Genomic DNA, 26,966 nt, shown 5'->3' on the forward strand with positions numbered 1-26,966 from the left:
CCTGAGGTGGAGCGGTGATTTACAGAGGGGAGATGTGAGGGGAGCGGGCGCCTCCCCTGTCCTCCTATCGCATATATGCGGCAGCCGAAACTGTGAGGGGGCGTCCTGCCGAGGCAAGAGAGCATTAATATGGATCAGCCTCCTAACCACATCATCAAGCCTCTCACACTGAGTTAAGTGTTAAATTCATCACACATCGTTTCATCTCTCGTGACGATCAAACGCCCATTTGTGACTCTGGATGGAACTCTTAGCTTTGTAACACTTTTTTACACACTCACACTAACACACTCCTTCGCTATCCCTGACACACACACAAATACACCGCCCCCATCCTTACCCCCTACCCCCGCCCGAGGCAGCTCCGTGACATCAAAAGGAGCTAAGCGCTTTGCATCGTGGGTAAGATCTGGGAGCGTGACGGCTACAGAGTCTTTAGTCTCATTAAAGAGTTCTAGAGCTGCAACTCTCACATTAAAGAACTCTGGAAACTTCTTTCTGCTCATCCCTTTGGAGCAGCTGCCAGACGTGACACTTCTCAAAACTGTTTTTGAGCGGAAAAGAGAAGAGAGGGTGATCCCGAGTAAACTCGCCGATGTGAACGCCGTGTATTTACAAACGGGCTACAAAGTCATTTGGTCAATTAGAGAAGGAAAAGAGAAGGACGCCTTTAATGTTTACTTAAAAAAAAAAAAAAAAGTTTATTCAGTGATATTGCACTTCGAGATCACTTCTTCAATGCTTTACATGGAGATGAAAGTTTCTGAGACGATACGTGCAGTACATTGTTTTAATGAGAGCTTCTCATGAAGGCGAAAGAGAGATAAAGGGTTGGAAAACATGCGTTTAAGATGCAAGTTAAGACTGCTATTATTGGCTGAAGGCACATTTATTTACAGAAAGCAAAAAATGAATGAAAAAGGCTGCTTATCAGCGCTAAAAATACAAGCTCACCTTGCTTTTCCTAAATGCGGGTAGTTTTACATGCTTCCTTTTTATGTGGTGTAGAGCTGCACATCATAAGCTGTGTGATCTTGATGGAAATCAAGAGTGTGTGTGTGTGAGGTCATGACTGCCCTAGATTCTTTACCATGCATTGATAATGTGTGGTCACAGCAACCTGCTGAGGATGAGAAGCCACCATCTTCCTTTTCTAAACTTTATCCTTCTCCTATCTCTCCTCCCCCATCCCTCCTGCACTCTACCATCTCTCACGTGGGGGGGGGGGAGGCTCACACCAGACCCAGGATGCGTGCCACCCACCAGTTGCAGGGCATGATAACTCGGCAGGCCACCCTGCAGCCCCTGTAGTGGTAGGGCCATGGGTGGAAGCCTTGGAGAGGCTCGCAGATCCTCTGACAGTGGGTGTAGCCGCGGCGGCACTCTCTGCAGCACACGCCCTCGTGGTCCAGCCTGGGGTCGATGTTCATGTCCTGCTCGCCCTCGAGGCCTCTCTGAGAGGAGGGAGAAGAGAGGAGAGCGGTCAGAGTGAGGCGTTCTTCGGCAGGGCGGCAAAAGCTTGTTTTAAACCAATTAAAAATGGATTTCCGACAGGCTGTGATGGGGGAGGAGGGGATGTTGTCAGATGTGGGTTTTTGTTGTCAAATATTTTCTTTTTTCAGAAACAGCGCTTGCTGTTTACCCCGTTCTGTGGTTGTCAGGAGTGGGTTTGGTGGGGTTTGGGTGGAGGATTAGAGAAAAAAGAAAGTGGGGCCTGTAGTGAAGGGGTGAGGATGCATGTGTGTATACATGGGACTCTGTGTGTGCTTAGCAGGGGCAAAGGGGCTGCTGAAGAGGAGGTGGTGGTGGGATGTTGTGGAATTATTCATACAGCCTCAATGCTGAAAGGAATGCTTTGGACAGCCACACACAGAAAACCGCACGCACAGACTACACGCCCACGCATACACTCAGATTTGCAGTGACAATCCGGGCCCCTCCACCGTGACCCCGGCATCTGCTGCCGCTCGCGCAGCTGTGAGAATCCCTCGCTGGGAAAAGCCGTCTCAGGTAGGCCTCAGATCTGATCGGACAGCTGCGACGCCGCGGCCCAACGTAAACACAAGAGAAGAAGAAAAAGAGGAACCGTGTGAGTCACGTTTGTGTGTGTGACTCACCTGATAGGGGTTCTCAGGGTTGAACTCCGCTTCCACGTCCTCCTCCACCTCCTGACCTGCGGCTCCGGCTGCCTGGCGGCGCTGACGGGGGGCAGCCCTCCTCTTCCTCTGGCCGCCTGCACACATCACACTCTCAGTAGCTGACAGAATCAGAATCAGAAACTTTATTGTCATTGTCATGAGAACAACGAAATTAAGAATGGTCCCCGATCATTGCATCATCCCTAGCAATATCAACAGCAGACCAAATCTAGGAGCAGAATGGCACTAATGTGGCACACAGCCGTTTTCTCAGGCAGCATTTTGAAGTCCGCAGCTGAAGCAGAAGGAAAATTGTGTTTTGAGAACTTTTGACCTCTCAGCGCCCTAAGAATTCTACACTCAGCAGCTCAGAAACTTCAAAAGGATTTCTGCCTTTCTTTCTTTATAGCCTGTTTTTCTCTCTCTCTCTCTCTGTAGCTTAAACAGCTGCGATGTTAAATGAGAATGCTTGAGACTGTTTGACCCATATTCTCTTTGTTTTTTGTAAAAACAAGAAAAAATGACTGTTTTCTTGTCTTTTTAAAAAAAAAAAAATCCATACTACTGAAAAATCTGTTTGCTTACTACTCGAGAAGGTGGGACGGAGCCAGAAGATTGGCAGGTCGCCGCACAAGTCCTTGATCTTGTTGCTGAGGAAACCAGAGTCCGAGAGGGGTGTTTCAGCTGCTACCCAGATCAAATCATCGTCGAACTTGGCCGGGATCACTTCATCCTCCTTTTGTGGGTGGGAAAAGCAGATGAGACTGATATGCAAGTAAAAATCTTTCAAAACACACACACACGGCTGCCAAAGGTGTAACATCACACTTCTTGTATCTTGTTATGCTTTAAACAGTCCACACTCTCTGCATCCTGCCCAAGTCTAATCTGAATTAATGCTGCGCTGTTAGTGCTTTTATGTGAACATAAAACAGAGTAGTAAAAAGGGAGCCCTTGAGGCTTTAGTGTACACATTTCCCTTTTGCGCTGCCGTCTCGTTGTACACACAGTGTCAGAACTCATCAGCTTCTGAAGAGAAGAGACTGGATGTCCTAAATTTGCAGGTTTCTGCAGATCAACTAATGAGGTTTGCAGAGGAGACACTGAATAAACATACATACTCTGTATCCACAGCCTGCCAGGTGAGGCACGGGTGAGGGTGGGGTGGAGGCGGCTCTGTGGGGATGAATTTGCCCAGAGGCGTTTGTTCCTGAGGGCTGCGCTACACAAGCCACAGACATGTTTATGGACTGTTATCCTCCAACCTTTTAGAAGCGCTGCTCTGTGTGTGTGTGTGTGTGTGTGTGTGTGTGTGTGTGTGTTTTCTCTCTCAGCTCAAATGATTTGCTGGAGGGACAAATAAAAGCGGGGGTCCTTCTTCACTGTTCGACTGACTGATAAGAGTTTATCTGACCCACTCTCTCTCTCTCTGGAAGGAGATGTGTGTGTGTGTGTGTGTGTGTGTGTGTGTGTGTGTGTGTGTGTGTGTGTGTGTGTGTGTGCTTATCTAACCCATACTTGCCATCACTCTAAATTATAGCAAATGACCAGCCCACGGCAACCATTATAACAACATCTCCATGTCTCCAAATGCATGCACACAAACACGCACACACACACACATACACAACGTCCAAATAATCATTTATGAGGCAAAGAGAGGCAATAACGCAAACGCGCACAAAAGCGCAAACGTGAAATAAATGATCGTTTATGAGGCAGATAGAGGCAATAAGAGCAGCCCTGCGTGATAATTAATTGTGTTTGTGCACGCCAGTGTGCACGTGCACAGGCGAGCGTGTATGAGCCGCGTGCTCACGAGAGCGATTTGGTTGATGTGGATTTATGTGGATGTGAGGCTTATGCAGAACTAAATGATTTTAATTATCAGACAGCCTCAATTGAACAATCACAAGCTGTGGCACTGGTGATTACAATCCTCATATTGAGTGAAGACCTGCTGGGTTTATTTCTAAATCTTAATAGAGTCCAAGTTATATGATGGGAAGCCACACACAAAAGTCGCATATGTGGCTTGGAGAGCGCTTCACGATTTTAGCATCAGATCAAATGAACACAGCGTGCTAAACAGAGATACTTTATGAGAGCTTTTTATAGTGTAACTGGTGACATCAGTAATAATCTTTGCTTTGCCTGAGTTGAACTGATTCAAAGCAGGCTGAGTGAGAAGGCAGTTAAAGCGCTTGAGAATAAAGTGTTGTATGAGTATGTGTGAAAAGGGAAATGTTGCTTGTAGTAAAAAGTGCTTTGAGTAATTCGAAATATTGCTTTAGCATATTATCCCGTAAAATGTTTCTTATTTTAGCTGTCATGTTTTAAGTAAGTAAAAATAATGCAGATCATTTCAAGAACCAAAGGGGCAAATTTGTTTGCTCCTGTCTGATAAAACAGTGTGCTGACTGTAAGTCTGCTCGAGCAGTGCTACTTTAAGTTAAATGCTAAAACGCTTGACACAGTAAAGTTTTGCAACTTTAATATTAGTAGCGTTAGCTTAACATTTTCCCCATCTATCATTTACTAATTAGTGTACTGTTTTGTATGCTAATTACTTTCCTATAACTAAGCAATGCTATTAATTTAACAACATTTTTACACAAATGTTGGTTACACTGAAATTCAGACTCAGTGACGGTGTTTTTTGGAGAAGTGAGCAAAAAAGCTATAACTGCTGACCCTGTGGGAGACCTCAGGATTGCTGCTGTATTTTGTGGTTGCTCATATAACAGAGGAGCTCTCAAATTTACAAGGAGCAAAGAAAGCCCTTGTAATGTTTACACTAGCTTTCACTGCTTTGGCTTTTTGCTCAGTTGACTGTAACAGCTGATTCAAATATTTCTCCATACCTGTCCACTAGCTTGCCTGCTAACTGGCTAAGCTACACACCACAGCATGATGTATCTGTGATTAAACTAGACATATTGTTTTATCACAAACTAGCATGATATGTCACAACTGTGATGGCTCAAGGATGAAGTGAGAGCAACACAATATGTTGTGTTGTTGTTTATATATGCAGTTTTTGTTTGGTTGGTTTTTTGTCAATGATTCGGGCTAATTTTATGATATTTCAGATTATATCGAACACCCTTTAAATATGGGTCAAGACCACTCTTTGAGAACTTGAAACCTCACCCATCTCATGGCATGATTTAAAATTTGCAACAGCTGGTACTCCAAAGAAAAACTTGGAGATTACTGAAGGTCATAAAGGTGTGGCCATAATTTCATGGGAAAACTGGAGTTGCAATACAGTAGCATGGACCAATGTGATGGACCAGCACACGACACTGCCTCACTATTTGAATGAAGGAAAAGAGAGGAGTTTTTGTTTGTAAAGGAAAAATAATTCACTCTAAATTATTATTTGAAAAAAAAAAAAAAAGCCCAAAGAAGCAAGTCCAAAGTGACCGCTGACATCTGGAAAATATGGAGGCATAACTAAACACAAATTCTTGAGCGTTTCAGTTAAATGTAGGCCTGTACTGAGAAAAAAAGTGCTGTTGGTAACAAAACATACAGCATAAAATCAACCCACCAGCTCAAACGTCATCGATTCCTTGTTCAGAGCCTCCACGTCTGGTAGATGAGCTTTCACCTGTGTCTTGATGTAACACTTCTCTCCTGCTGAAAACCGGATCCCTGTGATTCCCTGGATAAAGAATTTGAAAAACCAGGGAATGGGGGACACAAATTAAAAGATGTACACTACACCTCACTTAACTTCTGGGGACATTAACCTATTTCCCCCCTTGACAGTCTGAAGGTTTCCATCACAAACATATCACAAATAAAATCTGTCAGGTTTTGATTGAATTTAGGGCAGTCATAAATGTGAGCACTCTCTCAGATTGAGAAAATACAATCACAGGGGACACTGTGATTAAAAAGGTCAAAATTTTAATACATAAAAGGCTAAAACTGCTGCTTCACTAGTCTGATTGGCCTGGTTGGGGCACTTTAATTAAAGGTCAAAAACCACCAGTCTGAACGTAATGAAAATTGGAGGGACAGTGCATCTCGACACTGATTGCCCCTGAGGGGATAACTCGCCTGCTTGTTCTTAATTTCTGCTCCGTGATAATGAGCTGATGGCTTCGACCAGTCTGATCGACTTTTCCTCTGATGCTTTAAACAGCCTCCTGATACACATTAATATATATATATATATATATATATATATATATATATATATATATATATATATATATATTCATCTGGTTACGTTGACCTGAACTCACAATCTCGAAGTCATGGACCTCCACGGCCTCGTCTGCTCCGCTGCCGGTGCTGAATCTCTCCATGTTATTGGCAGTGTCGATCTCCATTGAACCTTCTTCCACTTTGCCATTGATGCTCATGCTGTAGTGGACATTGTAGACCTACACACACACACACAAGCTTTTCTGACTGGCATGTAAGGTATGAAAGTCCTGAGACTCACCCCACCCCAGGCATTCGCTCTTTCACTCTCCCTCCATCTCTAATCTTACCCTGTGACTTCTCCTCGCACATACCACCTCATTTTTTTCCTTCTCAAATGCTCATCAGAAGAATAGTACCCTCACAGCTCCCCAGTAATGTAATTACCCGCCTACAGAGCCTCTCCATCATGCGTTAATAACATTTTCTAACTTCTTACTGGGAGAAAAACACACTCAGAAAGCAAAATTTGGCCTCTCATTTCTTACACCTCTTGCCCCCGGAGCATCAGCTGGACCCTGAAAACTCTCCCACAACCCCACCCCTCATTCCAACCCAGCCAAGGGTCCTCTATATACACCACCCACACACACACAGGCACACAACGCCTCCATTCACCAAGCTCTGCCTCAGACTGTACCATGAAATGGGAGTGTTTCATTTACATTTTTACTGTTTGCCTACACTGCAAAAATAACCCATCTTGAAGAAGTGCTTTAGTCTGCAGAGACTTTTTTAAATTTAAACAAGTTTAAAAAGAAGAAGGAGAAGGAGAAAAAACTACCAGTGATGACTACGTTTCACTTGTTCCTAATTTCAAACAGCTTGTTTCAACAATGTCTTCAGTTAAGGGATGTTAGTTTTATAGAGTGTGGGAGCTGTTTTTTTTCTTTGGTAGCAGGGACTAAATGGGTGTTTTGTGGCTGTGCATGGATAAAAGAGGGAATGGTCTTTGGAGCCTGTGCTGCACCCAGTCCCTAGTAATATATAAATTTCTGATGAATACCTAAATAGATCTTGGAATATGCAAATAAAAAAAAGTAGATTCTGAGCTGGAATGCTCCATATATTCACTTGCATGTTAACTACATTTGAAAAATAACTTTTAGGTAGTTTAAGATCATATTTTCATACAGTTTAAAAGTTGATATGATAATATATATATATATATATATATATATATATATATATATATATATATATATATATATATATATATAAATAACAGCAGTGAAGTATCACTCTTACATGGCTTTCATTGTTGTTCCAGAAGTAGAAGGCTCCGACGGCTCCCAGCAGAAGCAGGAGGGCTCCGGTTATGAGCACCGCGACCCCGGCCTTCAGTAGGCGGCCGGTGGCAGCGGGTTTGACCGCCAAGGCGGAGTACGCCTAAGGTGAAAAAACAAGCAACCCTCTAAAAATGAGAGCATGGTACAACAGCACAGCTAACTCTTGATAACACAGCGTTACGGCTATGCAGCAGTTATGGGATTCAAAGTTATCTATCCAGCTTTTGGTCTTGAACACACACACACATGTCTGGTTTGCTATGTTTGTGGGGACATCCCATTGACATAATGCTTTCCCTAGCTGCTTGCCCTAATCCTAACCATTAAAAATGAATGCCTAACCCTAACCCTAAACCTAAACATAACCTAATCGTAACCCTGACACTTAAACCACATTTTGAGTGTGAAAAATGCCTTCAACCCCATGTAAACCTGGATTTTCGTCCCCACCACAGCTGTTGGTCCCCACCAGTATAATAGATTTCAGATTTTGGTCCCCACCAACATAGTAAGAACCCGTACACACACAAACACACGTAAGACAGCCTGCATCATGGAGCAGAGTGGCGGACTGGACTGTACAACTCACCGGAGGCATGAACTGATGTAGGTCCTCTGGTCCCGCCAAGGCAATCGGTACTTTCTCTGAGTTCTCAGCCATGACTGAAGCCAAACACCTGAGGAGACCCCAGTCCACTCTCTCTCTCTCTCCTCTCTCTCTCAGGGGAGGGGGAGGATAGACACTCCTCAGTCACGCAGGCACTCTTTTCTGTTGCTGTCGTGCTGAAGGTTTCCTGACTTTACAGATAAAACTAAAACTTCCAGCTGATGACCATCACATGCAGTAACCTCTTATGAGCCAGTTGTTTTATACCTTCTGTCAAAAAAAATAAAAAATTAATGATCCCCCCCCCCCCCCCCCCTCTTTGAAGTTCGTATAGGCTGCTCATGCAATTTGCATGAGTTTGATATGACTTTGTGACAACCTCAGACCGTGAAATCTATTCGGCAGGACGAGGGAAGCATAGGGTTGTCTCCCCGTATCACCGTACCCTCCTCCCTCTCGCTGCTTTTCAAAGCTCTACAGACTGTTTCGGGGTCAAAGGTGACTCTGGCGGAATGTCGCATGGATTTTTTTTTCTTTCCCACCCTGGAGACGGTGTATTTACATGGCACTGTGCAAAGGCAGCAGCTTGTTGGACAGATTCCCACCGCATTTTCCCCTGTCTGCGTCCAGGGCTGTGGTTGCTGTTATTAAAAAAGAAAAAAAAGGAAAAAGAAAAAAAAAAAAGCCCCGAATCCATGAATGATAATGATGGGATTACGTAAGGGGCGCACGGTGCTCATTTGGCAGATCGACAAAAAACATCGTGACAGGATAACAGGAAAGCTTTCCCCCACAAGGACTTCATGTACTTTGACAAAAAAAGAAAAGAAAGGAAAAAGCACAGGTGCTCTTGGATTCCTGTGTGCACCGTCAAACTTATTCTTAGGCTCCTCTGATGTATGGAAGCTCAGAAGACAAACAGCAGACGCGCTTTTACGCGTAGCCCTTGTCAGTATGAGCCTCACACATAAGCGCGCTCTCCAGGTTTTAATGATTTATATAAAGGAAACCTGAACATATCTTTAATTCATGTGTGCTATCAGCATGCAGGTCCCGTGAAAATAAATGTAGTTATTAAGTGCCTGAAAGAGTGCACAGACTAACGATGGAGGTCTTTGCTCGATATGCATGAGAGTGATTTGCTCAAAAAGAAAAAAAAAAAACCTTGGCTTCTGTTCTGGCATCTCACCAGCGAAAATCGTATTCACAGAGGGGGGAAAAACTTAACTGACCTTCTTCAGCGGGCTGCAAGGACAGAGGCTCACTACCGCAATAACAGCGACACCTGTTGGTTTTTACAAGACTGATGCTCCTGCAAAAAAACAAAACCCAACGCTTCCCCCCACCAAAAAACAATGATCCTGCTTGCCCTCATTACCAATCAACTCACACTTTTCAGAACAATTTAAAGTTTATTTCCTTTCAGCGTATTGTGATGATAAAAAAAGACTTTACAGTTATTTAATTATTGCATTCAAGTCCGTTTCCTTATGTGGTTGTCAACTTGATACATTATTGGTCACCAGCCCTCCATGAAACCAGATATTGGGGGCATTTCGTTTTAAATAGCAAGCATGCATAAAGATTGATAATTACAATTCATATGTACACATCTTTTGCTTCATTATACTTTCATTATAAAAATAAAAATCTCTCAATGTACAAATTTTGCATATTATACACATCCAGTCCAGCAAGTTGTCACAAAGTGATTGGATGGACTTCAAAGGTGGCTTTTACATTAAAACAAATGAAATTTTGGGACATCAACGTGTGCGCACTCTCCACAGCAAATAGTTACATTGTTCTCATTGTCAGTTAATCATAAATTAAAAGTCTGAACACACTATACAGTTCCTTGCAAGTGAGCTTAGGGCTGTGTGTGTCTATTTTAGTCATCATTGTTGGGACAGTGTGTTGGGGTCGGGGTGTAAACGGGGATGCTTATATCGCTGATCTCTTGCACCCTCACAGGTCTGGGTGGAGTGACCAGAACATAGTCGTACTCCCTATGCAGCACCTTCTCGTACACGCTCTGCAGACCCACAGTTTTGGGGATGTGGGCCTGGTAGTAGTTGTCCCTGCGGTGAGGATCCCGGGGCAGAGAGGCCGTTTTGGAGAGACTGCTAAAGGAAGAGAGGGTCGGGGCCGGAGATGGGGCTGCGTTGGCTCTCACTGCTGAGGGGCTCCAGCAGCGATCTGAGTGACCCAGGACTTTACACTCATTGGTGCAAGCCCACAGAGCTGGAAGAGAGGAGGGTAAGAAGGTGGGGTTAGATTAGGTGCACACCACCTAGCTCACATCTCATTTGCTGATAATTTGAGCTTGAGTTAATTTTGTTGCTCTTACCATTTTGGCCACCCATGGGAGGAACTGCTGCCCCTTCTTTCTTCAGGCCAGTGTCTCCACTCACATCACTGTCACTGTCATTGAAGTCACTGTCCCCTTTGCCACTGTCTTTGCCACTGAAGGCTGGGTCCCTGGCAGAGATGGTGGTGTAAGAGTTGCCCTTCCAGATGGTGATGGGCCTCACCGCCTCTTTGCCATTCCCATACCCGGGTAGAGTAGAGTAGCCCTGCAGGAGACGGGGGGGGGGATAGAAAAACAGAGGTTAGTGCCTGCTTGTTGTGTGCAACCTCCTCCTCCCCACCCTCCCCCAGCACGCTTGTCCCAAAGGTGCATCTCACCTCGTGTTTATTCCCCCGGAGCTTGCTGTTGTTGTCTGAGTCATACACGCAGGGCACTTCACTGCCGTCCTCCGAGGCCGAGCACATGTCGCTGCCCCCAGGGTGAGCCGAGGTGAACGCCCCTGGCTGGCCACTGTACGACTGTCCGTCAAAACCCGCCTCTCCCCCGGCTCCGTGGAGAGGCAGGAGCGGGTTGTCCACCACGTGGCTCCTACCCCGCTCCAGAGCGCCCTTCTCCCCGTACGAGTCGCTGTCATCTCCGCTCTTGTCCCGCTTACGCCGGTTGCAGGTGGTGGCGATGAGGATGATGGCGAGCAGCAGGAGAGTGCAGCTCCCCGCGAGGACAACGATAATCACCACCGACAGGTCCCACTGCGCGTGCACCTCCTCCCCGCCGCCTGGCTGGTACACGGTTCTGTCGCTCGGCGGGGAGCCCGCGATGATGAGGAAGTGGAGCGTGGCTGTGGAGGTGAGTGCGGGCCTCCCGTTGTCACTCACCGTGACGGTCACGCTCAGGGTTTCGTCCACGTTTTGGCTCAGCACCTGGTTCAGGTAGATCTCCCCTGTGGCTTTGTTAACGGAGAACACAGAGGGCTCGCCGGTGGCCAGTCCGTAGGACAGCTCCGCGTTCACGCCCTCGTCTGCGTCCCGAGCCTCCACGCGGGTAATGACGTAGCCGCTCGGTGAGTCCCGGGGCAGGAGGACTTCAGCGGAGCCGTTGTTGAGCGCCGGCTGAGTGATATACGGCGCGTTATCGTTCTGGTCCACTATCCTAACGTACACGCTCGCGCTGCCGGACAGCGGCGGGGAGCCGGCGTCGCTGGCCGTGATTCGGAGCTCCAGCTGCTTCATAACTTCATAGTTGAAGCTCCGGAGCGCGTAAAGCGAACCGCTGGCAGGGTCTAGAGACACAAAGGTGGAAATGGGGGAGCCCATGAAATAAGTGTCCGCCAGTTTATAAGTGACCTTCCCGTTTGACCCCATGTCGACGTCCCGCGCCACTACTGTGGTGATGTACGCGCCGGGCGCGTTGTTCTCCACGACCGACACTTCGTACACAGGCTTGCTGAACACCGGCGCGTTGTCGTTCTCATCCGTCAGTCTGATGGTGTACTGAGTGATGGTCCTGAAGGGAGGGGAGCCCAAATCCTCCGCCACCACTGTGAGGTTATACTCGGGGATTTTCTCACGGTCCAGTGGGCTGGTGCTCACAATCATGAAGCTGTCCTCGTACGCCTGCTGCAGTCGGAAGTGATCGTGTCCGTACAGCGTGCAGTGCACCTGCCCGTTAGCGCCCGAGTCTCTGTCCGAGGTGCTGACCAGAGCCACGAAACTCTCTCTGGCTGCCGCCTCAGTTATGTACGCTATTCCCGCCGTGATGGACGTCATCGGGGTGATTGAGATCTCCGGCGCGTTGTCGTTAACGTCCTGCACCTGCACGACAATTTTACAGATGGCCGGGCTCGGGTTCGGACCCAGGTCAGTGGCCTGGACGTCAAACTCGTACGTGGTCTTACTTTCAAAGTCAACCGGGCTCTCCAGAGTGAGCCGCCCGCTTTTTCTGTCCACTCTGAAGAGTTGTCGTATTTCCGGGGGCACCTGGTGACCGAACCCGTACACCACCTCACCATTCAGCCCTTCGTCCGGGTCCTCGGCGTTCAAGTCCAGCAAGAGGGTGCCCACAGGCGCGTCCTCGGGCAGGTCCACGGAGAAGCTGCTCCTGTCGAACACCGGGCTGTTGTCGTTGTAGTCTTTCACCTTGATGTTTATGCGCGTCGTTCCGCTGCGGGACGGGTTGCCGCCGTCCATGGCGACCAGCTCCAGCGCGTAAGAAGCTTGCGTCTCCCGGTCCAGCTCCTTCATGAGCACCAGCTCCGCATATTTAACCCCGTCGGCCCTGCTGAGCACGTCGATCGAAAAGTGGCTGTTAACAGAGATCTGGTAGCTTTGGATGTAATTTGTCCCAACATCCTCATCCACGGCAAAGTCCAGGGGGATCCGGGTGCCCACCGCTGTGTTCTCGGAGATCTCCAGACTCGACTCTTTCCGGGGAAACTCGGGAGAGTTGTCGTTGATGTCCTTGACCTCCACCTCAACGTGAATGAGCTTGAACTGCTCTTTGGAGAAGCTGACCACGTCGAAAGCGATGAGGCAGTGCAGGGTGTGTTTGCAGATCCGTTCTCTGTCTATCCTCTCTCCGATGGTCAGCTGCCCGTCGCTCTCTCTCAGACGGATGAAAGACGAGTTGAACTGTTTCATCATCCTGAAACTGTTCCTGGAAGAAGAGGCAGAGGAGGAAGTGTCCTTGGCTAAGTTTCCAATCACCGTCCCCGGTGCGTCTTCCTCAAATGTCTGATATTTCACCGTCTTTCCGTGCGTGACAGCAGCCAGGCTTATCAGAGAGGCGCACACTAGCACCAACAGCCCGTTCCACCCTGTTTCTCCCATCTTCGCACCTTCTCTCCTAAATATTCTGAAATTCAGCAGAGCGTCCTCACTCAGTCCAATTCAAAGTTTAAACCAAACGCACCTGAGAAAAAAACAAAAACAAGAGTTCTTCCCGCCCTCTAATCAACTCTCCGGGGTTGTTTTTTGTTCAGATAAAGCCCACAATAAATATTCCATATGTCTTTCAATGCGCACTCTGGATGCGCTCCGCTCTCTCTCTCGACTGGAGGTGTGCTGCTCTCTCAGCGCAAGAGGGCTGCAGTGTCTGCAGGAGGGTTTATACGGCGAGGCATGCAAATGAGCCTCACTGTGACCAATCCGGGCTTTGAGATAGAGGGGGAAAAGAGAGGGGGGACTTCAGAAAGACCTCTATACCCTGTTTAGAGATTCCTGGACTGTGCGGAGAAACTTGGCTCCCAATATGTGGGCTAAACGCGGGGCTTGATTTAATACTGCTATAGTTTCCTTTGCTTGTTTATATTCCTGGGGCTGTTAAATGAGTCTGCGCACCGACACGCGGGGAGGGGGGCCACGGAGATGCGCAGTGTCCCTGAGCTAGAGGACAAAGCATTTGAATAGGAGTGTCTGCTCGGGATGCTTTACCTCTACAAGCCTTATTTCAGTATGAACAGATTTATGTTCAAACGCTGTTTGCTCGGATCATCAGGCACGCGTGTCCTGTGTCAGTGTGGAAGCAGCCACTGGTGGTGGTGGTGGGGAGGGGGAACTGCCCCAGTGACCTCTCCATCTCTGATACAGTACAATAACTTAACACATGCAGGAAACATGACACCGTTTGTTCTGTGTTGGCACTGAGGGGCTCAGATGGATAGAGAGGATTTCACGTAGTTTACTTTTGATAGACTCATTATGCTGACACAGCTCAGCGTGCCGAATGACTCAAAAAGAAATGTGGCTTAACTGGAAGTAAGAGACTCGGTTTTTTTTCCTTTTTTGGGCTCTTTTTTTTAAAAAAAATTCTCATTAACCCAAGAACACTATCGCTGGGTGATTTACACCCGAGAAAATACATTTACATCATTTCTCTCTCCTGCAGCTGTTTGCGTGTCGAGGAGCCTGTGCCATCACCAGGGAAGTCTCAAATGTCCCAGGAATGGGTGGACCAAAGACCAGCTTTCCAGAGTCATTATTTTGTTTTAGGAGTTTTATTTTTCATTTTGTTAGACATGGCACAGTTGAAAGTAAAAGACGACCACTCTAATTTGTCATGTGTTGTCATATTTTGATATATTTGATTACTTTTCATTGGTTATATTATATCGGGTAAAAATCACCCGGCATTAGTGATCGTGTTACTATTTATAGCGATAGTGTTCCAGGGTTAATAAATTCCTTAAATTTCCTCTGCCCTATGTTCACTCATCCCCCCTGTGTGTTGTAATCCAGTAATTGTTTTCCTATCAGATCATATCTGAGGCGGGAAACGGACTATATCCACTGAAGCATCGATTTTTATTCTAAATCTGTCTCAGCTCGGATCTTCTCACGAGATGTCTTGTACGAGAGAGCGGGGGATTTTTTTTTAATTAAAGCCAGTGTAACGTCCCGATTTAATATACGACTCTCTTTGGCCTCGGCTGCCAGAACAGAGAGGCGCAGGTGAGGACGACACACACACACACACACACACACACACACACACACACACACACCCGTTACAAATGGGATTTGGCTGTAAACGCGGGGGGGGGGGGGGGGGGGGGGGGGGATTTATCAGGATTTCAATAGTGAGATTATATCAAAGGTCCATGAAGCCCTCGTTAGTAGCGGTGGGATAATGGCATGGCAGGGCCTCCCTTTTGCAGGCGTCCATGCCGGTATTGTGGCCCCCTGAGCCGGTTGTGGGGACCCTAACCCCCTGCAACCTCCACACAGCCCTCGCCTAACTGCAGCATAATGAGGCAAAGCCACATGTAGCCTTTGTACCCTCCCCTCCACCCCCCTTTCCCCACGACTCCTTTCATTACATGGAGATGGGAGATGAATTGCCCTGGACATCAGGGTCCCTTCTATTAAAATACATTTAGAGAGTGGGACCGGGCCCCGTCACGGATCTTTAAGGGGATTTTCTCATTCTCGCCCACTGGACTCACTTTCCCTCTCTCTCGCTCTCTTTTCTCCTCATTCACCCTCCTCCTCCTCCTCCTCTCCCCCTCACGCCTTTTCAGTGGCAACACTTGCCTTGCAGTGGAAGCTAATATCACTTGGCATGTTCTATAAAGAACCCATCTGCCACAGAAAGTCAAATAGAAGACACCTGAATGGACAACATCCAGTCAAGCAGCTTGCAGAGTTAGACACAGTCAGGCCTGTCCTAAAAGATAAGCGCACATCACTCTGTGATTGATGAATTACTGCAAAGCTACATGGCTGTTACAGAAATATTGGTAACACTTTCCAATCAGGCACCAACAACACCCAGGATGTGCTAAATTCCTTTGACTGCATGAACCCTCTGGGACAGATCAGACTCTATAAAAGGTCTGGACAAAATTAGGCATTCACTTTTTTGTGTAATAAGTGCATAATCAACCTTTCTAACTACCATAAAAAGGTTTTATTCAAAGCTTTATAACTCATATTGTTCCAGTTTCTATATTGTAAAGGTTCTTTATAGATGACAAACATCCTGAACCTTCACAGAACATTAGGGACGTTTTGCAAATTACTTCCCTATTAGTTCCCTATGCAATTTTAAGAAGGCATTGCAGCTATGTTACTTTGAAGTTACATAAAAACATTATGAAGAGGACATTTATGCCATCTAGTAAACTTTCCCATTAATGACACTATCAAGATCATATGAGTCTATTTTTGTTGTAGGACAATCCTTTTTGTTTTATTTTGTAGTTACGGTGGAATAGGTAACATCTTCACTGATAAGAATATTATGTTGAGGAAGTAATAAGAATGCCAGTATATGAGTTTAGGTTTGTCACGTGATAAGGAGCCCTTTATGAAGATGTTCCAGTTTGGTTATGTCACGCTTACATTGCAGCATTACACAGAGCACATGTGGGACATTCAGATAAGATTCCCATATTTTCCTCTGTTAGTTGCAGGGAACACAGGGATGCTCGAGAACTTATTAAAAGAACTTCTGTGGGTTTTCGAACAGCGATAACTCCCTCATGTACATTTATGCATAACACATAGGACATGTAGACTTGAAATATGACTGCACTATGCTGCTGTCCTCAAAGGAATTCCAGCAGTACTTGGTGTTGACTCCAGTAAATTCTACAAGACATGCTGTGTAAGTAAATACAAACAACAACAGTTTAGTCTGCATTTCTTGAAAGATCATATCCCACAAACTTAGTTTAGAAGTTGAAGTGAAATTTATTTTCTGCCCAAATTATTCTGGAGATGAAAGGTATACAGATACCATGTAATTAAAATAAAACACTGACTTCGTTTTACATCTAGAGGGAAGGCTTTCAGAATGGAAAGTTAGTGGCCATGTTTGCATAGTTTTTAAAATTTGCTTTCATGGCATTATTGTGTGTTTGGTGGCGATCAGGGTTATCAAGGCTGACGAGCAGGACATTGAATGTTACCTCGGGGGATATTGGGGAGGGAGCCTGTGTTAGTGTGTTTGACCTCAATAAATAGTTTGGGTATGTGCAGCTGTATGTTCTGGAAACCTGGCGGAAGAGAGGAGCTGAGCTATCAGCTGATCACTACATTGTGGTGGGTTGGATGAGGTGGTGGGGGAGCATGCTGGATGAGAACGGGCTGGCTGGATATTCCTGGCACACCTAAAGATATAGTGAGGGTGGACTGGGGCGGCCCCAGTTCAGGAGATCTTCAACTCCCAGTTTGAGGAATGGGACACTGAGTTAGAATGGACAATGGTCTGCACCTCCATGGCTGAGGCTGCTGCAAGGAGCTCCGGGTGCAAGGTGGCTGGTGCCTGTTGTGATGGTAAGCCCAGAAGAGAGCCATCAATCTGAAATCTGAAGAAGGAGTCTTATTGGGCTTGGTTAGCCATCAGGTGTTGGCCTCCAGCTCGCAATGGAGAAGTTCACAGCCGAGTTTGAAGCGGTGGGAATGAGAATCAACACCTTAAAATCTATAGCCATGGTCCTCAGCTGGAAAATGATGTAGTGCCTACTCTGGGACAGGAACAAGTTGCTACCCTGGAGGAGTTTAGGTATCTCGGGGTCTTGTTCATGAGTGAGTGAGAAGCGGAGCAAGAGATCCACAGATGATTGGTGCCAAAGCTGCAGTCATGTGGACGCTCTACCGGTACATCATGGTGAAGAGAGAGCTGAGTTGATCTACGTCCCTACCCTCACCTGAGGTCATGAGCGTTGGGTAGTGACTGAAAGAACGAGATTTCAGATGCTTAGGCTACTGCCCCTGTGACCCAACTGCAGATAAGTGGAAGAAAATGGATGGATGGTATAATTGTTTAAGTCACATTTACAATATTTTTGGGCAGCAGTGTAATAATGCAGCTTGATTGTCTATTTTGAAGTCTGTTCTATAGCAAATGCAGAAAAAAAAATGTTTTAAGAAGGGCAAATATAAAGAATCCAAAGAATATGACTGTTTTTCTTTGTAGGACACCAGGAGAGATGAGTGCTCTGTCACAAATGGTGTGGTCAGTAAAGATGGTCACCTGCAGGTTCAATGTGATAATATTAAAAAATATTATTAAATAGCACAAGCTGCAATAGTGGCAGTATATTTGTTTGTTGTACTTTTTTGCATTTGAAAATAAAAGTTGGTCTGATTTTAACTCCCTTGCAGGAAGTGTTGTTAATTATTATTATTTTTTAATTACACTTACATACAGTGTTTATATTGATTAAGTGTTGTATTAGAAATCTCTCAAGCTCAAGGATGATAAAGCATATTGTGATTCAGCTGCATTTAATTTGTTTGTTAGGATAATTAAAAACAGTAAGTGACCATAATTTTTTAATGTAGTTGAACTTGTATAAACGTTTGCTCAAGTTATTTTCAGTACTGTGTTCATACAATGAGTAAGATGTCAAAACTTGGTCATCTTAAGTTCGCTTAACTTACATAATTCTTTAAGTTACGGGAAGTAATTAGATTGTACAGCTTACGGGAACTGTACAGTAATGTAACAGAAGCATTATGGTAGATAAAAGATAATGGATTAAGATTAGTGATAATTTACTGTAGGACAAAACAGCATTATCCCAGCTTTAATAATGTTGCAGCGTTTTTTGTTTTTTTTTTTTATTTATATTTTTGTGCAGCTTGGTGAACAGTCTGCTCCGCCCAGACCGAAGGCAGGGAGGCGTAGTAATGCTGGGCTGTGTGTGGGAACCGTCCTGTTTATTCTCCTTTCTCTCCTTTAGGTATCTCGGCGTCTTGTTCGTACACAGGACTTCTCTCTCTTTCTCACGCACACAGAAGGACAGAGAAATCAAATGATGTCGAGTCTCGCCTCGTGGATTAAACGTCTCTGCACGTGCGCGTGCATCATACTTTTTTGTTGTTGCTTTAAACAATGTTGGACAGACTCATGCATCCTCACGCACTAACGATTCACACACACACCCCAGAAAAAAAAACAGAAACGAAAACAAAGAAGTCTCTCACGTGGTCACCGTGTCAATCTCACACGTCTGCACGCGAGTTTAACAATAGCAGTATTAGATTGAGTCTCCGAAATCCCCTCCATTCTTCACGGGACACATTAGCATTTTCTTTAACATATATAAATGTGTCTTTAGAGGACCACTCCCCTCCCCCCTCCCTCTGCCTGTGCCCTTTCTTTCTTCTCCTCGGCATTGTGCTTCCATTTGCTCTAGTGATCGCCGGGTATTTGGGGTCTGAATCCGGTCGCCCGATCCGTGCCTCTTGTTGGGGCTTAACTCTTTGAGATGGAAATAGGCGATTTGGTCGCTTTTGTCCACCAGATAAGCGGTGGAAGGAGAGAGAGAGTGAGAGAGCAGGAGGTGAGAAAGAAAAGATGTGCGTGCCTGTGTGCAGGAGGGAGAGGGGGTCTGAGATAATCGATCAGAGCTCTGACCCCCCCTTCCACCCATCCTCTCTTAGTGCTAACCTTTGCTTAACTCGCGTGCCATCACAAGCACGGAGCCCTAATTGGTTCCCAGCACTAATTATCCAATTATCGCCTCTCCACCAGAGTAGCGCACTCCAGGCGCTCTCCGGGGTAATGGCCTCACTGTCTATTGATGGAAATGATTAAGAGTGAATGCGTCCATCACGCTCCGGTCTGCGGCACTCGAGGAGCTTGTGTCACCGGCCCTGCAGAAGGGTCTTAAATTGAGGAGCGCACTTTAGTTAAATGTCGCCAGTGAATGTGTGATGCCCGAACTGTTATCGAAATGGCTTTCATGATAAAGGGGCGTGCGGTTGTATTTCAGCTCGTCTTTGCTGCTTCTTTGTTCCGAAATTGTGAGCTATCTGTGTAAGTTTTTAGTTTGGGGCTCAGACAAGTATTTTTGGTAAAAAAACAAAAAATTGAGTTGCACCTCCAATTTTTTGGGCTCTTAGACTCACCGGTTCATTAAGAATGACACAACAGTGTTTTGCCCTCAACCCACCTTTTTTAATCTAAACCTTAAGATCTTAAAGGGACTTCTCGTGTGCGCCACTTACACTGGAATAGTAGGACAATAAAAATCCTTCTCGCCATGCCCCAACTTTATAGACCTGTTATTAAGTGAATGGTTAATTAATGATGGTCAGATCTAAGTGCACAAACCGCACAGGCTGTGCCTTTTCTTAATTGATTCAGTATAATCGATAATGTAGGCTGTTAAATGGACACGCTGGTAACTCCTGTACAGGCCACAGTTAAGGCAGTGAGTTACATGTAACTACAGCTGCGGTAATAGACTGGCACCAGAACGCCACCGGATTGAAAACGTCCAGTATCATAAAACCTTCTTTCTGCCCTTTCCGTCCCTTCCTTTCCTCTTTCTTCCTCTTAGTTAACTTCTGCGCACATCCATCACCTTCCAGCCCATCTGTTGCTGATAGCTGCAACACTTTGAATAAATTCCTCCCGACGAAACAAAACGGTTAACATCTCATGAATACAGCTTTTACACCCCGCACACAGATTGTGGGGAAACTTTAGGGCCAGTGGAGTAACTAGTGTAAAGAAATCTGTCCACGAACACTCCCTCTTCGCTTCCACTTCATTACCGGTATTGTGCTCGGGAGCGCGCAATCTGTGCGGCCGTCTCCGCCCGGTCCCGCCAGCTTTCTAATGAGTTTCCAATGATGATTTAAAAGCTCACACCACTCCCCACAATTTCCCCCCCCCCCATTCCAAACTCCTCCCACCTCTCCCTTTCACTGCTTTTCAGTTTCATCCGCTTTTGTCTCGGAGTGTTTTCCATCACTCTGCAATTCTGAGGCAGGGGATTCAGGGGAGGTCAGGAGGAGCGCACATAAACATTCACACATCAGCCTCGAATAAAGGAACGATATATGGGGGCCTACATGGGACCGAGGTCGGCCCCTGACTCAGTCTAGTAGAGCGGGAGAATCTGGGGGTGGGGGGAATTAGAGGCTTGTTTGTGTGTCTCCTCTGAAGATGCTTCGCTAATAAAAACTTCTTCAAATGCCTCATTCCCGTCTCGTTTGAAGACAAACAGGAACTAAAAGTTAGAGATTGGGGGAGCTCGCGAAAAGCTCGAGGCCTCTGTTTGTGCACACCTGATGGCTGCACGGAGCCAGATTGTGCGGTGCTTTACAGGAACAGATGGGAGCTGATGAGTTAAGAGAAGCATGGAGGGAGGGAATGGCAGGCGTCTGGATATCACTCAAGTGAAGTTATGACTCCCCTATACCTCTCTCCTCATTGCGTGGTCCACGTGCGCTGAAAACACAGCATACAGATGAGCTGACCGAAAAAAATAGCAGTGGTAGTGAGATTTTGGAATCTATGGAGGCAGAATATATTTGTAGGATGGCAGCACTGCTTCAAAAAAAAAAGAAAAAGAAAAAAAGAAGGAAAAAACAAGTTTTTTTAGCTGCTTCAGAGACAGATCAGCACGTGTTTATTTAGAGCTGACACGTGTGAGACTCCACTGAAAATAATAACAAAATCAACATGTGACAATGTGCAGCATTCACAGCTTTCTGTCCACGCAGCGTGGCTACACTGATGTGCAACGTCACCTCACCCACTGCTGAATGGATTATTTGGAAGTTTTGACAGAGAGAACAAATTTAGTCTCAACCAGGTCAAAATAAACATTTTGTTTTCTTATTTACATGCGAACAGAAAACCTTCTAGCATGTTTCACGTGCACATCAAACACATAAGAGCTGCGTGTGTGCATGTGTGTTCACTCAGCAGGAACAATATTGTAGAGAAAAGTTGTGAGTGATTATTTGGAAGCAGTGCAGTGTGCCTGAGAGCCTCCTGCATTATAATGCAGGATATGTGTAAAGTTTAGGTCGAGCTTTGGTGTTTTCCCTAAGATCTTGCTAGAACAGCCTGGTGCTGGTAGAGGTACAAACTGGTGCATAAAAAACAACTCACCAGAAATGGAAATTAAATGTCCGAGGCTTCAAATTTCCTGCGGGAGACTCACCAGAGTGCAGCTATTCATTGACACACTGATCAGAAGGATGAAGATCCTGTAGCTAGATATAATAGCTACAAGATGCTGTCATTAGTAGCACCCGTGTTTACAGAGCATTTCATGCCAAAATAGCCTCTGTGAAAAAGTTTTTTTTTTTCTATTTAAACATCTAATGAAGATAGAGTTGCCTGCATTTCTGTGCATTTGGATGAACACTGTTGGCTTTTTCTCTAATTGACATTTGGATTGATTAGTATAATGCCTTTGCTTTCCTATAAAGCACTGCAGATCTTTAACATTACTCAGTTTGGTTATTTAGTTTCAATGTTAGCATGTTAACAAGCTCTTGTATGAGTATGGCAAATAATACTTCCTAAACGTGGGTGTCTCAGGATTGCCACTGGGAGTGCGTTTGTTAGCATTTAGCACAATCTTAGCACACCCTCACAGCACAAAAGATTTTGGCTGTCCGTGTGACAGAACAGATTTGAATCAATCCAGCTGTCCACACAGGCTCGTGCTTTAGTCTTGCTATATTGCCTTAAACGCAGTCTGAGGCTGTTTTGATGCATCACTGAGCTGTGTTACACGGGCAGTTCCTGTAGATTTCTTGAAAAACAGCATGTTTCAGAGGGAAAGTTATTTCTTTGCCACATTTTATGTAAAATAAAGTACCCCCCTCCAGCTTTTAACTGCATTTTAAAGTCTCTGCTCAGGGAGTGGAGCTGGCTCAGGTTGGCGTGATAACAGTGCTGGTAGTTTTCCGAGTTCACGCCTTGCTTTGCCGCCCATGCGTTAGATTCCCTCATCATGACAGACTGTGACCTGCTGCTTTTGTCATAACACGGGCGCCACTCTGCTCCAGTGTCTTCTTCATACCGATCCAAGACATAAAATGCTCAGATTATCAGTTACTTTGTACGAGATCAAAGAACTCCACCCGCGGTCTAACAAACAAGTCATTTGTGAACTTCCAACATTTAATTTTAATGATTCCTTTCATTATCATATACTAACTTTGCTGCAGAATGATTCTCATCATGAAGAAAAACATGATTTTTTTCAGGCTTATTAGCTCTTATACTTTAAGCAATAACCCACTAACCTACTTTATGGACTATGAGTCACACAAGACAATCAGGCAGTGCATTAGCAGCCAAGGTGGAAATGCTTCTTATATTTGCCTGTTTGATAGGCAACAGAACTCCCACATACACTTACATTGTAATTCCTCTCTTTTATCCCTTTCTCCCACTCCTCTTCCATCTTATCCATTCCTAGTTCTCCCTCTCCGTTCCTCCACTTCTTCTTGCTGTTTCAAGTCCCCACAGTGCTATTTAGAGCATGGCACTGAGCTATATTAATGTGACTAAAGAGGATTGTACAGGTAACACACAAGTCCAGCTGGTGCTACGCTCAAGCGATGCAGCTCCTCACCGAGCATTAAAGCTCCCCTGTTTATGGAGTCGCCCTTCATAAACAATACTATATAATTCTCTTTGAACAGTACAGCACATGGCTCATATAAAAGCACCACAAAATATGAGGGGACACCAACACGCACCCACGCATAAAGTGGAAAGACTCCTAATGCACGGCACGCACACACACAAAGAAGGCAGGCTGCTCTGCACGTGCACACAACCACAGTGTTGTGTGATCAGTGTGTCCTCTCTGCATGTGCCAGCACAACTTTGAAGGGAAGGCATTGTTTTCCCTTGAGAGTAAACAACTGCACAAGAAAAATAACTATATGCAACAAATGGTGTCTGTGCACCAGCAATCCCCTCCCCACCATGCACGCATAAAAAAAGAAGTAGAAGAAGAAGACATATCTTTTTGCCCAGTATAGAACTAATCAATATTTCAGCAGCCCGGCCCTGATTGTTCATGCAGGCCATGAGAGGGCTAATGAGGCAGAGCTGCAAAGACAATGCGCTCACCAACGTGGGCTATCTACTAAAGGACAAAATTACCTTTCAGATCCCTGGGATCATTCGCGCTCTGCCTGGGGTGAGATGCTACTGAAGTGAACCACTCGAGACCCCGCGCTTGCCTGACAGCTTATGAGCAGGCATATCTGTGTGAGTGAGCGAGCACAGATGTGGTTCACTCTGATCTGCTGTGTCAAAGCCCTCACACCTCATATGCTGTTTGTTGTCAGCGCACTTTGAATTGTACTTTTTTATGGGAAACGTGGCGTGCCTGTAAATGATGCTCGATGGAACGAAAATAACCAAGGTTGAATGTTTAAACAAAAAAAAAAAAAGACAATGTGAACATTAACTACAAGGGCTTTGGTGAGGGGCCGTGCAAAAAAGAAAAAGAAAAAGGTTAGACGACAAGAAAAGTGTGATGTATTTGTTGTTGCGGGGTGCTCTAACTCGTTCACCTGCTCTCCTAACACAGTTTGAGTTTCCTAAATGTGTTTTCTTTAGGCAACGGTGACATTTAGAGTTCTATCAAAGGCACAGCTGTCACTTGCTGTGTGATTCATAGCTGTGTCATTTGCAGAAGATGAACAAGTTCCAAATTAAACATTTTCCACACCCTACAGAGTGACAGAAGCATTTACTGATTTCACGCCTTGGTGACAGTCAAAGACTTTCAAAACTATTAAAATTCATTTTAAAAAATGGCTTTATGACTAAACACAGAGCTGTTATGGATTTGGTTAACTTTAGCCACGAAGATGTGATTGTGGCTTGGGGCAGAAATGAATGGCTGAGTAGTTTCACTGGCATGTACAAATCCAGTTATGAGCAGTATGCACTGACTGCAGAAGGTAAATGTTCCATCTAAGGACAAAAAAAAGGGGGAAAAAATCCCAAAATGCAATCTTGCTGCCTTTAACTATCTTCTATTAAGCTTGATGACACTAATCAATTAGTTAAACAGCAGGTATGTGTCCAAGGATGGGATTTCCTGTCATTTTCTAGTCCTAGATTCCCCCCCAAAATTAGGTTTTTGTACTTGGCCCTAAAACAAATAGAAACATGGTGTCTAACCAGGCGTCTACTGTGGATGGCACCTTGACCCACCTTCACCTTTAGGACCACTGTGAGGAATCTTGGTGTCATTTTTGACCAGGATATGTCCTTCAATACACACATTAAACAAATATGCACGACTGCTTTCATTCACATCTCTAAAATGAGAAACATCCTGTCTCAGAGTGATGTGGAAAAACATCACTTTGTTCATGCATTCATTACTTCTAGGCTGGACTAGTGTGGTTCTTTATTATTAGGTTGTTCTAAAATCTCCCTAAAACGCCTTCAGTTGATCCAAATTCTCCTGCAATCCATCTCTATCCCGTCGCAGCAGATGTCTGCTCACCTATGAGCCTGGTTCTGTGGGAGGTTTCTACCTGTTATGGGCGTTTTTCCTTCCCACTGTCACCAAGTGCTTCTCACAAGATATCATCTGATCATTGTTTATTTGTTTCTAATTACAGCATAACAGAGATTCCAAACTCATTTTAAATCAGGGGCCACATACAGCCCACTTTGATCTTAAGTGAGTCAGACCAGTGAAACTCCTCTTTCTGTCAATTTAAAGAACTTTAACTACACAACTGATCCCTGAGATATCTCAGTATGAGAAAAAGAACTATGGTTTCAACAGTACATATCAGCTTTTTTTCACATGATAAATGCTGCAGTAGTTAATGAAAGAAATCAGATTTCTTTCATTGATGTCCTGTCAAATGTCCTGTTTTATTTATTTGTTTGTTTTGCCCTGGATACATTGTAAATAAACAAATAAACAGACATGATAAAAAACAGGAATTTTTTTGTCATTTAATTGCTTGTCTATTACTTTATTACTCTAGTAAGAATGGGTGTGGTAGATATCTTTATCAGCAGGACAAGCTATAGAGATTTATGAAAATACAATTAAAAGTCCAGATTTTATGCCCTCCTTTATGTTTTCCCAAATATGTTCAGCAGATTGGAGTCTTTGCTGGGGCGATTCTGGCCCCTGAGGCGTTATACTTGACACCCCTGCAGCAAGGTCTTAAATTTACAATTTAAAGCACCTTGAGAATGGTGATTTATTTATGTCTTGTGATGGTTATATACACCAGAACCTCCCAAAATGAGCCACATATTAGTCTTTGGGTTTTCACATTGCTGACTGCCTGATTCTCGCTGTTAAACCTGTTCTGGTTCTGGTACCTGCTCTTTCTGCTCTTAGCTCTCTACATTTCTGACAAACAGCCTCACACAGACTGCTTGGGTGTCTCAGGGACTTCGGGGGCTTCGTCAGATTCATTCAAGGAGCAGAGCAGCAGTACAATCTCCACTTGCTGAAGTGTTAGGCTGTGGATGTTACTCCTAAAGCATGTGTTATTTTTTATACTTTTGTGGTGCAATTAGCATCCACAGTTGGTTGAACTTTGCTTACTGTATAAGAGCTTCAAACCATTAAACTTAACTAAAACAAATCTTGATTCTATAAGTTTGCAGCTTTATATCGAACGCTGCCAACAGCTACATTTGAATGAGCTTATTGTTTTACATCCACTCAGCACGAGTATATCAAGCTTGTGTGACACCCAGTACATCTATGGGTCTGGACTTGGTTTGTATCAAGGAAAAAATCTTAAAGTATTAAAATTGAGTTTTACAGTCCTGCTGTTACACTAATAAACAGTTCAGCATCATCTTTATTTATTACACTGATTCTTTAAATAGTAAAACACAGAATTAAGCTTGCCTCACTACTAAATGTAGTTTTTGTTTGGTTCCTAATTGTGCTGTTAAATCTTTGCTCCTAAATCTGCCCTCTACTCAGAGAGCCCCATTTTTTTACGCATGAAAAGCTGAAATAAAGTCTCATGGCTGCAGGACTTTAAATTCGAGTGATAAAGTTACGAAACACTATTAGCGCGTGCCGCATTTTGGGTCTGCCATCAAAGAGGAGAAAAAAAACCCAAGCAAAGTAAACACTGAGATCTTTGCAGGCACACAAACACACGCAGCAGGCAGCACCCAAT

The 26,966-nt window shown here is 44.9% G+C and overlaps 2 protein-coding genes across 3 annotated transcripts; both read right to left on the minus strand.

The window, feature by feature from the left end:
- Positions 1-684: 684 nt before the first annotated feature.
- Positions 685-8,421, minus strand: LOC146688194 (leukocyte cell-derived chemotaxin 1-like). Of its 2 annotated transcripts, none has more exons than XM_085438882.1 (7): positions 8,238-8,421; positions 7,608-7,748; positions 6,398-6,538; positions 5,695-5,808; positions 2,724-2,874; positions 2,118-2,233; positions 685-1,454 (listed from the first exon to the last, which is right to left on the minus strand). In XM_085438882.1, exons 1-7 carry the CDS (start codon positions 8,307-8,309, stop codon positions 1,233-1,235), a joined length of 957 nt encoding a protein of 318 aa, XP_085295008.1. In that variant the 5' UTR covers positions 8,310-8,421; the 3' UTR covers positions 685-1,232. The 2 variants fall into 2 exon arrangements, with proteins under 2 accessions (XP_085295008.1, XP_085295007.1); XM_085438881.1 differs by having other exon boundaries at positions 2,118-2,257.
- Positions 8,422-9,659: 1,238 nt separating this feature from the next.
- On the minus strand, positions 9,660-13,839 carry LOC146688195 (protocadherin-8-like). Its single transcript, XM_085439633.1, has 3 exons — positions 10,944-13,839; positions 10,606-10,831; positions 9,660-10,499 (listed from the first exon to the last, which is right to left on the minus strand). Exons 1-3 carry the CDS (start codon positions 13,389-13,391, stop codon positions 10,147-10,149), a joined length of 3,027 nt encoding a protein of 1,008 aa, XP_085295759.1. The 5' UTR covers positions 13,392-13,839; the 3' UTR covers positions 9,660-10,146.
- Between the last annotated feature and the right edge of the window lie 13,127 nt (positions 13,840-26,966).

Source organism: Copadichromis virginalis, linkage group LG18, assembly GCF_057382275.1.
Source record: "Copadichromis virginalis isolate Kocher_CV1m ecotype Utaka linkage group LG18, C_Virginalis_male_GT1.1, whole genome shotgun sequence".
NCBI classification, from domain to species: Eukaryota; Metazoa; Chordata; class Actinopteri; order Cichliformes; family Cichlidae; genus Copadichromis; species Copadichromis virginalis.